At 38.9% G+C, this 13,411-nt stretch overlaps 1 protein-coding gene across 4 annotated transcripts in view; it reads right to left on the minus strand.

Moving 5' to 3' along the window:
- Positions 1-13,411, minus strand: part of LOC108680285 (serine/threonine-protein kinase MARK2) — an 83,570-nt gene that overhangs the window by 17,129 nt on the left and 53,030 nt on the right. For 3 of the 4 annotated variants that reach the window (XM_018169084.2, XM_018169082.2, XM_018169083.2), the window contains 3 exons: positions 8,165-8,458; positions 5,527-5,559; positions 3,043-3,166 (listed from right to left, as the gene is read on the minus strand). In XM_018169084.2, coding sequence (XP_018024573.1) covers positions 3,043-3,166; positions 5,527-5,559; positions 8,165-8,458 — 451 coding nt within the window. The remainder of the gene's footprint in view (positions 1-3,042; positions 3,167-5,526; positions 5,560-8,164; positions 8,459-13,411) is intronic. The other variant, XM_018169085.2, reaches the window with a different exon arrangement.

Genomic DNA, 13,411 nt, shown 5'->3' on the forward strand with positions numbered 1-13,411 from the left:
TAATTATGGAGATCAGCTACAAACAGATCAAGGCGTCGGCAGTATGATAGAACTAATACACGTCTGGCCACGGAAAAAAGCTGGAACGGAAAGAGCAGCGCCGCGAAAGAGATTTCGTTTCCCATCTATCTTGGCAACGAAGATAAATCCCGTTAATTATTTCTAAAAATGTGCAGAGATTCATAGTTGGAAATCTAAATGAGCCGTGTTCAATTTATCAAAATGAAATGACATCAGCGAGCCACCAATTGAAGAAAGAAACGGAAAGTGAATTCCCTTAAATAGTCAGGGTGCAGGTACACAGATAAAGTGTAAGTGCAGAGAACAATGGAGCATTTATGTAGGGAATACCTACCACTAAGGAGGATAACTTCGCGTGTTACAAATTTCATAGTGCTACGTTTGCTCATCATCAAATAAGAAGTAAAAATCCTAACCTAACCCCGAGAATTCCTACTTATAATCACTGCTGGAATCGTACACGGTGCCCATACTATACTACTACGTGAGTAATATACTACGTGAGGGTAGAGTAATTACTATCAGTACATCTCTTGGAAAAGTGCAAACACAACATAGACTTGAACGGCCATCGAATAACGAACTCACAATGATCTGTAAACTTTGAAAACAAATTCACTTCACTACAGTGAACACAATCCCTCGCAACCGTACTCAAGATCTACTCATTGTCGATACGCCGTTTCCTTTCAGTAAAGAATTCATCATTTCTGTTACATCGAGAAGCATTTCACAATGGTATGTTAGCTCTTCAGTAAACTTTGATAATATGTATTTCATTAGAATTTAATTCCACTGAACCATTCAAAGAAGACCATCAAGTACGAGATTAGACCGACTACTACCGTCACACAAAAAGGGTACGAAAAAGAGACCAATATTGATCACCAACAGATTACCGCGTCTTCACTTAAAATCTTTGCTCGCGCTCACTACGACCTGGAATGTTTAAATTACGAAGAAAATATCGGCGACGGCAAATATGGCAACGGTCTCTCGGAAGTCGTAGCCAGATCACTCGTGTTATTTCTAATCTTGTCGCACTATACAATATTTCTGTCACCAGATGGCACCACACTTGGAGTAAATTTCAACATGAGCATTGCATTCCAAGCCTACACAGTTGTTCTTACTTTCCAAGTAGCACACGCACTTCAAGTTTCAATACAAAATAATTTGATGGCATTTCTTGGCAACAAATCCTCCTCCTTTACTTATAAGTGTTCAAATAAAGCGAACCTCAGCAAATACCATAGAAAATTTTCTAAATTTCGCTAATTAACACAATTGACGAGAGGTCTCAATTTAAAGTAACATGGAGCGTATCTGGTACTTCCCAGCACGAGTTCTATAACAAATTAACTGAACGGGTTACTTTTACACGATGTTGCCAGCCTAATAAATAACTCGTGTTCACTGAATGAATTATATGTCATCGAGGGCTTCTCGAGGGGACTGTGGGTTCATGAGGTCTATTTCATCAGCGTCATCCCCCATCATGACCCCAGCCTCATATTCCGAGCCCGTCATCCCCACAACGGTATTCGAGGACCCGTTAAAAGAAGCTGTTGGCGACAGACGTCGATCTCGTGGCGACAAGTGGTACCCACGGGGGGACATCGGGCTTTGATCTGCAAATCTCGGTGACAGTGGGCCGTGATCTAGAGCTCTTGGAGAGGGGGGACCAAGGTCCACGAGACGGTGACGGTCACGGGGGGACAAGGGACCGATGTCAGAGGCGTTATTGCGGTGCCTGTCGCGGGGATAGAGAGGACTCATGTCAGATCTTGTGAGCTCCAGTGGCGGGAGAGATCCGATGTCCCGGCCGCCCCCGCGGTGGCCACCGTCGGGAGTAACGCGTCCTGGTGTCGAGGGTGAATGCCGGTGAGGGTGGGTCGATGTGGGTGGAAGAGATGTAGGCTGATAGGAGAAGGGGGCGTCCAGACAATGGGAAGAGGGGGAGTGGGCACGAGGGATGAGAGATATCGGGGCGTTGGTGAGTGGGGAAAGAGGGGACGACAGCATCCGTGGGGAGAGGGGCGAGTTAGGATGATAGCGAGGAGAAAGCGGGGAACCGGGAGGATGACAAGGCGACATTGGGGAGTTGGGTGGAATTGGGGAGCGTCGAGATGAGGCACTCAAGTGTATTGGGGAATGAATGGTGAGAGAACGTCGACAGGGACTCCGTTGAGGCTGCGGGGAGCGATGCACCGCGAGAGAAGACACGCTGGGGGAATGAGGCGCGAGGGAATGTGATGAAGGGGAAAGCGAGGGCGACTGCAGCGAGGGTGAGTGCGGCACCGACGCATGAAACGAAGCAGAATGTTTACGGTACGACGGTCGACGAGGGGCAGGTGCTTGGTCCTGGATGTGCTGCTGGAACAGCTGAGTGAGCTGCTCAATGCTGGGTTTGGGATGCACACGAACAGGAGAGTTGCCTTCCATGTGTTGCGAGTGTTGCTTAGGAGGCTTCAGGGTATGACGTCCTGAAAGAGAAGGTGACAAACGTAGGTCGTGTGGAGGAAGAGTTTCCTTCGTGGGCAACTGCAACGTAAGAGCTAACTGACGCCTGGATACCTGTGGCGACACATGCTTGCTAGCAGCACCCTGCAGCTGCTGCAGCTGTAACAACTGTAGCTGCTGTTTCTGCTGCTGCAGTAACTGTTGTTTCTGTGACGGCATGGGTGAAGACAGCCTGTTCTGCTTCATGGCAAGTAATTGCTGTTGTTCCTCGAACGTCATCACCGGCGATGGTTGCGAATGACGATGATCAGAATGTGAAGACGACTCAGCGGACGAGGTTTTGTGTCTACGGGGCGGAATTTGTTGCACTTGGTATTGCTGAAGTGACTTATTCCTGTGCTCTACGTTATCTTGTGGCTCATAATCATCCTGCTGTTCTTTGCGTTGATGTTGTTCGTGTTGCAAGTGTCGGGGATGTGTGTACTGAGTTTGTTTTTCGTCTACGTGTTGAGTTTGGTGTTGTGTTAGAGAATGCATGGCTTTGGAAGTGTGTTGTACCTTGCGTATTTCAGCCATAATGTCGTTAGGGTCCCGAGAGGAGGTAGTTTTCATGCTCCAAGTGAAGCGAAGCGACCGTGGTTTGATTTGCTCCTCACCGCCTCCTGGGCGCGCCACCGACGCACTACAACAAAATATGCAAAACAACCACGTTAGTATGCAGGGAAACATTTACAGGGGAATCAATCATATAACCTCTAAACAAATGACGTTGTAATAACGTTGAATCAACGTTATTTCAACGTTAGATGCTATAGGTGGGTAGCAACAGATAACGTACTTACTTTCATAGGCCATCCTTGTCCCAAACACACGGTAAACAGACGTAAGAAGAGACATCGATTTCGTCCACGTACAGGGAGCGCGAGTTTTTCCAACGAATTAAGAGTACTTAGAAATAATTGAATTTTGAATAAATTTAAATGGGAATTTTTCCCGGTGATTATTAAAAATTATGCAAATTTTAGATACTTCAGATGCAAACTTTCGTCAGAGAAAACTTAAATTATTAAAAAATTTTAGAAATCAAAGTTATGTTTACTTACCGCACGTAATTATCGTATCAAGCTTCTATTGAAATTAGACCGACCATCGAAGAAATTACAATAAAAATTCTTAATAAGAATTCACCACTACTGCCGGTAATTGAAAGCAGTTATGTTAAGAGCGTAAAAGCCATAAAATATTGAATGATTTCATCAATGAATTGAACAAAACACGCGTCTGTTTTATGTGCTTCACATGTACAAGTGCGCTGAAGCTCTGCAGTATAAAATGGGCATATTTTCTACGTTACGAGCTCACGAGAGGAGCGTTCTACCTAAACAAAGAATTTATTCAGATGCTTCAAATTGATTGTGTGATGTTCACAGGTGATTAACGCTCTAGGAATTTAACAAGTCTTAAACGTGGATTACTGCAAATGCAGGTGTTTAAAATCTGATATTATAGCCACAAGAGAACTGCGTTCATTTGATTATGCAGAAGACACGAATCTAGGTAACGAAGATACCAAGATAACTATATATATATATATATATACTTATATAGTTGGTGTATATATATACCTACTGACTTTATATTCTACTTCGAAAGTAAAGCAGACTATGTTTTTCTTACTTCCGACAGGCAAATATCAATGAAGTTATTTCTACAACGTTTTTCCGGTGAATTGACGACGTAACATAAATAAGCAAGACCAAAAAGAATGCGTACATCGAATGCGTCAGTAGTGAAGTATTATAGTCCAGTATTTATTATGATCCATGTTAGTCTCCTTCAAAGCTCGACGGGGAGGAACGTATTTAGTTATCAACAAAAACGAAGAAGATTCAACGAAGGAAATAGTAAGGGGATGATGAGGAGATGGAAACTTAAAATAAATTTTTGAAGAGTATGAGCCAATTCCAGAAAAGCTATTTTATACAGTACTAAAATAGTGTTAGTTTGCCAACCGCGAAAAGTGGAGAATGCCGAAAAAAGTCCAGAGAAAAATTCGATCAACGGATATTTTTCATGAACACAATAGTTTTGAGTTTTAGTTGTAATTTTGTTTTGTTCAGTCAACTCCTGAAAGCATATGCAACAAGAAGTCAAATACACGATAGTGAGGGAGTGAGTGAAAACGTGTAAGTCTAATTAAATCCTCAGGCTATAAATTATAAGCCTGTAATCTCTGACCAGTATTACGGGTTTCATTTACCGCCTTTCAGCTGCACTTCACAATAAACAATGTTACGGTTCACGCGTTTTCCAATCTTGTACAAAACGCCAAATAAATGTTGCATTTCATTAAAAAAAATTCTGATCAAAACCTTTGGCGCCCGAGGCCTATACTGAACGATTACTGATTATTCTTGCTCTTAACAGTCACGATTGTTCAACGAAGCCTGAATTGTTACGTTAACAATTGTTTAGCCCCACGCGCAACCGAATTATTAATAAGGAATAGGAATGCACTTGCCTTTTTCTACAAACATGCACACACACAAACTTCAACACACGATCATAGTGAATACTAGAACACAGTAAGTCTTAGATTGAGCTAATTACCACCGATTCTAGGTTATATTAATCAACATCGAAAATTCAACTCTGATAATCCTACACGCAGCGAAATGATTGGTTCATTGCTCAAACAGTGACACACTTTACTACCTTCAGTACGAGCGTAGAGAAGACGTAACACTGATACGCCCTCGTGCTCGGCCAAATTCGGTCAGGAGTGATGATGTAAAAAGTGCATCACAATTTGGACAAAGTATCACTCATTTATCCGAGTGTGGCTATAGCGGTAAGTCAACTCCAGAAAGTAAGTAAACAAACAAGCATACGACCAGGCCGCTACAATCATCTAAAGCTGCAGCTGCTGGTAGATGTAGAAGTGGTAGTAGCAGGCAGATGTAGTGGTAGTGGTAGTAGTAATAGCAACAGCACTAAGTTCAAAATTTTGTGCTATTAGTTTTAATATTTAAACAAACGTACCTAGGAGGCTGCCTGGGAGTGGCTTCCAACTGACTGAAAATGAAGAATACAAGCAACAGGTCAAAAAATGGTAATCATGCTGTGGGTACAAAATAATATTATTAAAATTATAATTAATTAATCAATTAAACTGCAGACAGCTCGTCTGCAGACTGTGGAATGCACACGCGGAAAAGCAGTGATGGGAACTCGAACATCCAGGAAAAAAACATAAGAAATTGGAGAAAATTCCGAAAATAGGAACTTCGTTGAAAAAATTAGGATTCTCTTTTCGGAAATTCGTTAAAAACGGAGATAAGGAGTGAATAAAAATCACGGAGAGGATAGAAATAAAAATTCTGTAGAATGATCAAAAAATAAAGTGGAGGTTAAATATCCAAACTTGGGAATGGATCTCGGGTGTAAATAAAGTTATAATGAATATGATTACAAAATTACTTAGGGGGAAAAGATGTTCGTTGTAATAGAAAAGGAAAGGCATTTAATGAATGCAATGATGGATTTGAGACGACACCATTCGTTGGAAAAAGTTTGAGAAAATTGAATTAGGTTAACGCATGAATATCATAAAAAATTGAAGCTATATGGATACGGATTTCCATGCAACGTTCAATCGTTACTATCTCTTAAGAACACAACACTGATTAATATAATGCAAACAAATATTGGCTGAAAAATTCTACAACTTCTAACCTTGAATTTCATTCAGTAATCGATTCTGATTCAGTAATTGTCGACAACAATAATAATGTTATGATCATCATTATGTTATGATTATCATTGGATTGTGATCACCTAAATAAGAAGATTGGAGCTAGCGTGAAAAGTTCAGATTAGGCTAATTAGTTCATTTTTGGTTATAAAAGCAGTTAGTTCAATATCTTGATCAATTGAGATTCATCAAAACATAAAGCAGCTTATGCTGCGAACACAACGCATCGATTATTCAAATAAATCAACAGAATAATTCATATCATTCACCGAATGAATAACAAAATGAACCGAGAAGAAAGAATACAAGCTTTAGCGTGTACTTTAGCAGCCATTATCAGAGTGTTGATTGTGCACGTGAAGTGATTCAGTGCTAAGCAGCATTCTTATTTGAGTGTATCAGACGAAGTGATGAATGCAAACACCATAACATATTAAATGCAAAGTCACACATTTGCGGAAGATCAAACACCAGAAAAAAATAAATGACTTGAAGCTAGAGTCGTCTGAAGGTATTATTACCAGAATGTACCGCGACAAAAACGCTACCTTCACCCCAGTGATCTACAACTCGGCGTGACCGAGTGGTTAGGATAACCAAGATTGCAGAGTAAATAGAATTTGGATTAGAAACACGCAACTCGTTGTGAAAATTCTAGTCGAAATCGGCAAAATCGGTGGTTAAGATTCGGCGATAAGTCAACATGGCTTAATCAAAACTGACATCACTACAATTATAAATATTAGTCAACATCGTTAGGCTATCAAGAATGAACGGAGATATCTTCAAAACTTTCTTCCCTTTGTGCCTACGCGGACAAAATAAATATGCAGCCTGTATTGCTCCTGTGAGATGAATTTGATAAAGGCCTTAGAAAGATAAAAAAAAATAACCAGGTTTTTTTTGTCGAAGTTGAGAAGTGTTTGCCAAAAACGTTAGACAGATAATTGGGTCCGAAGACTGAATCAGATGAATAAGCTAAACAAAGAAAACAACCAATAAATAAAGCGATCTACCAGAGATCCAATTATTGCTGCAGGAGCAGAGATATAACGATCTAGCAAATCTTAGTAGAAACGTTCAATTTCTGATAAACTATTCCACTAAAATAGTAATAAAAATTCAGGCGTAAGGTTAGCGCGACTTTTGACAGCGAATTGAAAGAGAAGTAATGGCATCAGAAATGATATACCAAAATTTCTTACAAATTTAATACTGCGCACAAATTCGTAGTTGTTCAATTAGGACCAATTTAGAAATAGACAAAACAGATATACCTATAGACGAAGATTTTCTAAGCCAACACTTCACAAAATGGAAGAAGTAAAGAAGGACAAATTAGACGACATATATGGATGATTTCAGCTAAGAATTAAGGAAATTTGGCGAAATGCAATTAAAACCAAGTCGACTGACATAAAAAAAAACGACAAAGACTGTCTTCCAGCCGCACAAATGACACACGTTACCAAACGCATTATACATACAAAACTTTCTATATTTATGGCTAAAACTTACAACTGCGAAAAGACCAAGAGAACACAAACACATGGGCATATTGGCCTCCCACCGCTTGAAAAACGTAGAAAATTTTTTTTGGCTAAAAATTTCTAATTTTAAATGATCTAAAGAAGACAAACGTATGCAAAATTCTCCCTGCTTGAGGACTGAAACTTTCACTTTTTGAATTAAATTAAAAAAGGAGAAAAACGGACATCAAAGAACTTAGAGGACTGAAACTTTCACTTTTTAAATTAAATGAAAAAGAAGAAAAACGGACATCAAAGAACTTAGAGGACTGAAACTTCCACTTTTTTAAATTAAATTAAAAAAGGAGAAAAACCGGACATCAAAGAACTTAGAGGACTGAAACTTTCACTTTATAAACAAATAAAAGAATTAATAGGGACACCAAAATGCGCTTACCGCTTGGAGAACTTGGAGGAGATCTTGGAGAAGAAGGAGGTTCTGATGGCTCCAGAAGCAGGCAGCACCGAGGTGTCCTGAGAGGTGAGAGGAGCACCCATGCCTCCCCCATACGCGGGGTTGTTGTTGTTGGGGCGACGCGTTTGTCCCCCATGGAAGGTGGACCTGGTCGAAAAGTTGCGGGGGAAGGGTGAGGCTGTGGGAGTGGAGGACTGCCGGTTGTTGGGGGGAGCATTGGGTGATGACAGTAGCCCCCCGGGGGAGGCTTTCGTGCTGCTGCCGCTGCTGCCGCCGCTGAAACGCGATCCAAGAGTTAGTATTGCGTTAAGAGTTTTGACCTCACTAAGAGGTTTATAATTCCTCATGAATAATTATTCGAGTTTTAATGCTCACTAAGGGGCTTATAAATCCCCACGAACAATTTATGGCACTTTAATATCCTGACTAAGAGGCTTATAATTGAAAAGGAAGTAAGGCTAATGATTTCTCTATGAAAAATTTAAGGCACTTTAATATCTTACCTATTATACTATTATTATTATAACTAAGTAATACCTCATAGCATAGCTCAAATGATATACTTAATAGCCGAGGTATTACTTAGTGAACAATATTTCAAAATGAAAAATTTACTGAGCAATACCACATAGTAGAGGTGTTAATTAGTGTATAATACCTCATAATTGAGGTATTACTTAATGGGCTTCCAAATTGAACATTAAAATACACAGAAAATAGTGCAACATAAGGCATCACTCATAGACCGGCCTGTCGGATTCACTCGTAAATCAACAGCATAAGAAATGATAAAAAAATAAAAACATTCTCGCCGAGATCCCTTCAGTCAAAATAAAATAAGACCAATAAATAATAACCAACACCAAACGTCCATTAAACTGGGAACCGGAGAAATAATTCGAGACACAACTAATTGATTATAAGCAACCAGTAGCGCAAGATTTATTTTCTGGAAGCAAGTAATATTTATTTATATTGTAAAATAAGCACATCGAACATGAGAGATAGAAGAGCAAACTCAATGCTCCGTAACAGCGATATTATAATAGTAGCCGACATGATAACAAAAAGTTACTATAATTGATTAGTAATTTTCAAGTGAAATTATAATCAAATTAAACAGGGTGGGTATACAGACATAAACAACGGAATATATCACCTATAAGAAGAATATTAATTAATACGAATATTATAACCGAAAGATTTCGTTAGATCCCTATTAATTAGCAACCTCGAATAAGCTTAACCGATTTTTAAAAAGCAAGCAAACCGAGCAGGAAGGGTCAAGAAAAAACATTCTTTGTGTTCAACATGACATCCGCAGAAGGATATCATATCTTCTTTTTTTCATAAAACGTTGTTTTTTCTTAGTTATGAAATCTTTTTTGAAAGCTCGGAAAATTTCACGTGTATTATTATTATTTTTGTGTAACTTTCCCACATCGAGGTTATGTGGTCGCATTAATAATCAATATTTCAACACCAGGCTCTACAATTAAGATTAATTTTATTATTATTGATTCTTATTTTAAAAATTATTTAGGTATGAAAATAGTTTTTAAAATAATGATTAATGAATAATAATGAGATTTTTTATATAAATAAAAAGTTTTCGTTTCTCGCATCAGATACAAAATATATATTAATTTTAGAGCCCCAGGTGTGCAAATACCGATAGGTATTTATTGCGACCAAGTAACTTGGACGCAAGAAAATAGCACCAAGAATAATATTACACGTGACATTTTCAGAGCTTTCAAAAAAAGAATTCACTACTAAGAAAATATAAACGTTTATGAGAAATAAGAAGAGAAGCCAAAAAATAAGCATAATTGCACACTGCACACCTAACAGTGCAAGTTGGGTGCAATATACACTGAGAAAAATGAACGGGTCGTATTTTATATAAAGTGACACGCTTTATGCACTGATACACTCTTATGCTGAGCCAAACAGGGTCAGGATGACCCACGTAAGGGCAAACAGTGAATCTTTGCTTGGACAAAGTCTCCTCATTTCTCTCAGTGTACACCGTAAGGCACCGTATTCAGTAGCAGATCCAGAATCTAACTTCAGTCAAATCAATGTCAAAAGCTTTATTTTAAATGAATATATCTTTCAACAAAACATTTCATAAACACAAAAAAAAAAAAAATCATCAATACTTCATCATCGGCCAGCAGCGCTGGACCTGTCGACTTAAACCAGATAAATGCGTTAATATTAATCTAATAATGTTCTCTTGAACAGTTAATGCGTAATACACATTGGGTTTGTATATAGATAAATAAATACGAATACAATCATCACTAGTACTAGCAAGTTAGTGCTAGTGATGTATTAGTAATACTAGTTACTAGTACTAGTAATAGTTACAAGACTCTTTGCATGTTACAGAATAATTAATTTAATTGCACTATTCCTCTTTTACAACACTGGTGCACACAAATATACACTCAATAAAAGTGAATGGGTCATATTGTCCAAATAGCGACATACTTTGCCAGCACAGCACGAGAAGACAAACACGGCCAAACTGGACGTAGCAAAACACGGCCAAACTGGGTCAGGATGACCCACACAAAGGCAAAAAAAGCATCGCTATTTGGACAGCGTTTCACTTATTTCTCCGAGTTCTTAACAATAATACACCTACAATAAACAAACTAACGGCATCTTGGAAAAGTGTTTCGAATGACTCAAGTATCCATGCATGTAGATAGTCGTTAACACTGAGAAAAATGAACGGTTCGTATTGTCCACCAAGTGCGACACTTTCTGCACGTGGCACTAATGAGCCCTTCTGGACAAAATGGGTCATTATGACACACACAATGGCAAAGAGTGAATTGCTTTTAGGACATATTCTCCTAATTATTCTATACTATCGAACTACATTTAACATGCTTACACATTTCGAAGCTAGAAGCAAATTCCGTCAGTTAAAATTCAGTTAAAATGCAAAGAATTATATGAACAGCAATAGGAAGCAAGGACAATGAGCAAAAGAAAACAAAACAGGAACAAAAAATTGAATTGAATCAGGTTTTCCTCAATAGGAATATGTTCACTTTTACGTTTATCTCTCAATTTAGAGTAAAATTAAATCATATACACAAGATAGAGAAATACAATCCCAGGCGCGACCAAACAAGCTGAACAACAAGACAATCAACAACCCATAATACACAATTTTTCTCTTAGTTACTTTTAAAATGTAAATTTAAAACACAGAAACGTTTTCGATTAAATTCACGAAAATTAATTCCTTTAAAATAGCTCAAGAAAAGAACCAAAATCATTTTTAAACTTCCACGCCAAAAAAATTTCAGTGCTAAAAAATGGCAAGACAATTCCATCTCATTTAGTGAACACCAGAGATTATATTTAATTTACAAGACTGCTGACAGATTTTTCCAACAAATACATGTTCAAGCCATGAACAAGTTTCTTGGACAACACATTACATTCGAGCGTAAAAACAATCACACAATTCATCGCTTGATGAATACAGCAATAACGCAACAACACATTTGCGTGCATGTGGAAAAACACATTCTTTAACCCACGCAAGAACACATTTTTCAACCCTTACGGCTTACAGGAACACATTATTGACCCTCCCAAAAACCCATTTTTCAGCCCTTGCAAGAACACATTTTTTAAGCCTTTCAAGAAAACATTTTACAACCCACGCAAGAACACGTTTTTCATCACTCGAGATGGATGCCAACATGGGAAATGAGACAAAGGAAGATATAAAAATAAGAATTATTCTGCAGCGAATGATTATTTAAATTTATATACAATAGAAAAATAATAAGATGAATGCATTTAGATTTTAGACGAATATGAAATAAAAAAACTATCATTGTCAGAATCAAACCCTAGTTGCGAGAACCAAACTTAGAAGCAAACAAATAACAAAAAATGCTAAGGATCAGTCAAGAGGTAAAAACGCCGTTGCTCAATTCAGTTCGATTGGACAATCGTGCACAAATGGACATCAAATATCGTTTCTATATCAAATTCAAGAGCTGAAAACTTTAAAGTCACTTGTGCAAAAAAGTAGTAGAACAGTGCATATTTTTGGCAAGCAGCAATGATGGGACCAGAAAATACAATGTATAATAAGGGGAAATATTGGGCAAGAGAAAATATAGCATGTGAATAGAATTTCATGAGAGCTGCAACATAAATCGATAGGAAACATCATTAAAACGAATGAATTTCATATTAAAGCAAACGGAGAGAACTGGAGTACCAATGAGAAAACAAGAAAACGTTTGGAAATGATAATGAAATTAATATAAAACATCTCTAAAATTCGTAGGAAACCCGCCAACAGCGCAGAGTGGGCGTTCGGAGATATGGTATTAGATAACTATCATTGAGAAGACCAGACGTAATAATTATAAAGGAATTGAACGACAGCAGAAACATGGAACATGGTAGAGAAAGAGGTTTGAAAGATGAACAGGAAATGTCGGGGATTTTTTTATAGCAGTAAGATATCAAAACTAGGAAAATAGAGCCTCAAATGTGAAAGTTAGAAAACTGAATTAAAAAATTAAAGGGTTCAGGTTGAAAAGCCGATTTGAAGAAAGTTAATTGCAAGAAATCAAAGGTATATAGATAAGCGAGCCGAGAAAAATAGAGAAGAAATTAAGGTCAAAGAAACGAGCAACAAACCAAACATTCCAAAAGTGCATCGCTATTTAGACAAAAGCTCACTCATATCCCTGAGAGTAATAAGTTTGATGAGAATGAATGACCGATGATTGAGAGGAATGATACCGGAACATACCCCGCATTTATGGCACCACCACCATCACCACCGCCACCACCATCCCCAGGGGGGTTAAGCGGGTCAGGGTTCTGGCCCGTGGTGGGGTGGGGACCCTTAGGGTCCATGCAAGGGTCGGGGTCCTTGCTCCGGTCAGGACCCGGGCCCGTACCCGCCGACACGGAAGCGGACTTAACGTGCCCGCGTGACGGCGGGGGACCAACGAACGGTCCCCCGCTGAGGGGACGGGGGGCCGGGGGGGCACGACTACTTATTGCGGTGGTGAGGGGGACAAAGGGGAAATGAGGGGAAGATGAGGGGAGGAGAAGAGGGAGGATAGATGATAATTGGGGACATGGGGGGAGTGAGGGTAATGGATATGGAGAAGAGAGGGGAACATGGAGTGGGATTGATATGAGGGAGATGTGGGGGATCCGGGGTGA

Source organism: Hyalella azteca, unplaced genomic scaffold (genome assembly GCF_000764305.2).
Source record: "Hyalella azteca isolate HAZT.00-mixed unplaced genomic scaffold, Hazt_2.0.2 contig9045, whole genome shotgun sequence".
Classification (NCBI taxonomy): domain Eukaryota; kingdom Metazoa; phylum Arthropoda; class Malacostraca; order Amphipoda; family Hyalellidae; genus Hyalella; species Hyalella azteca.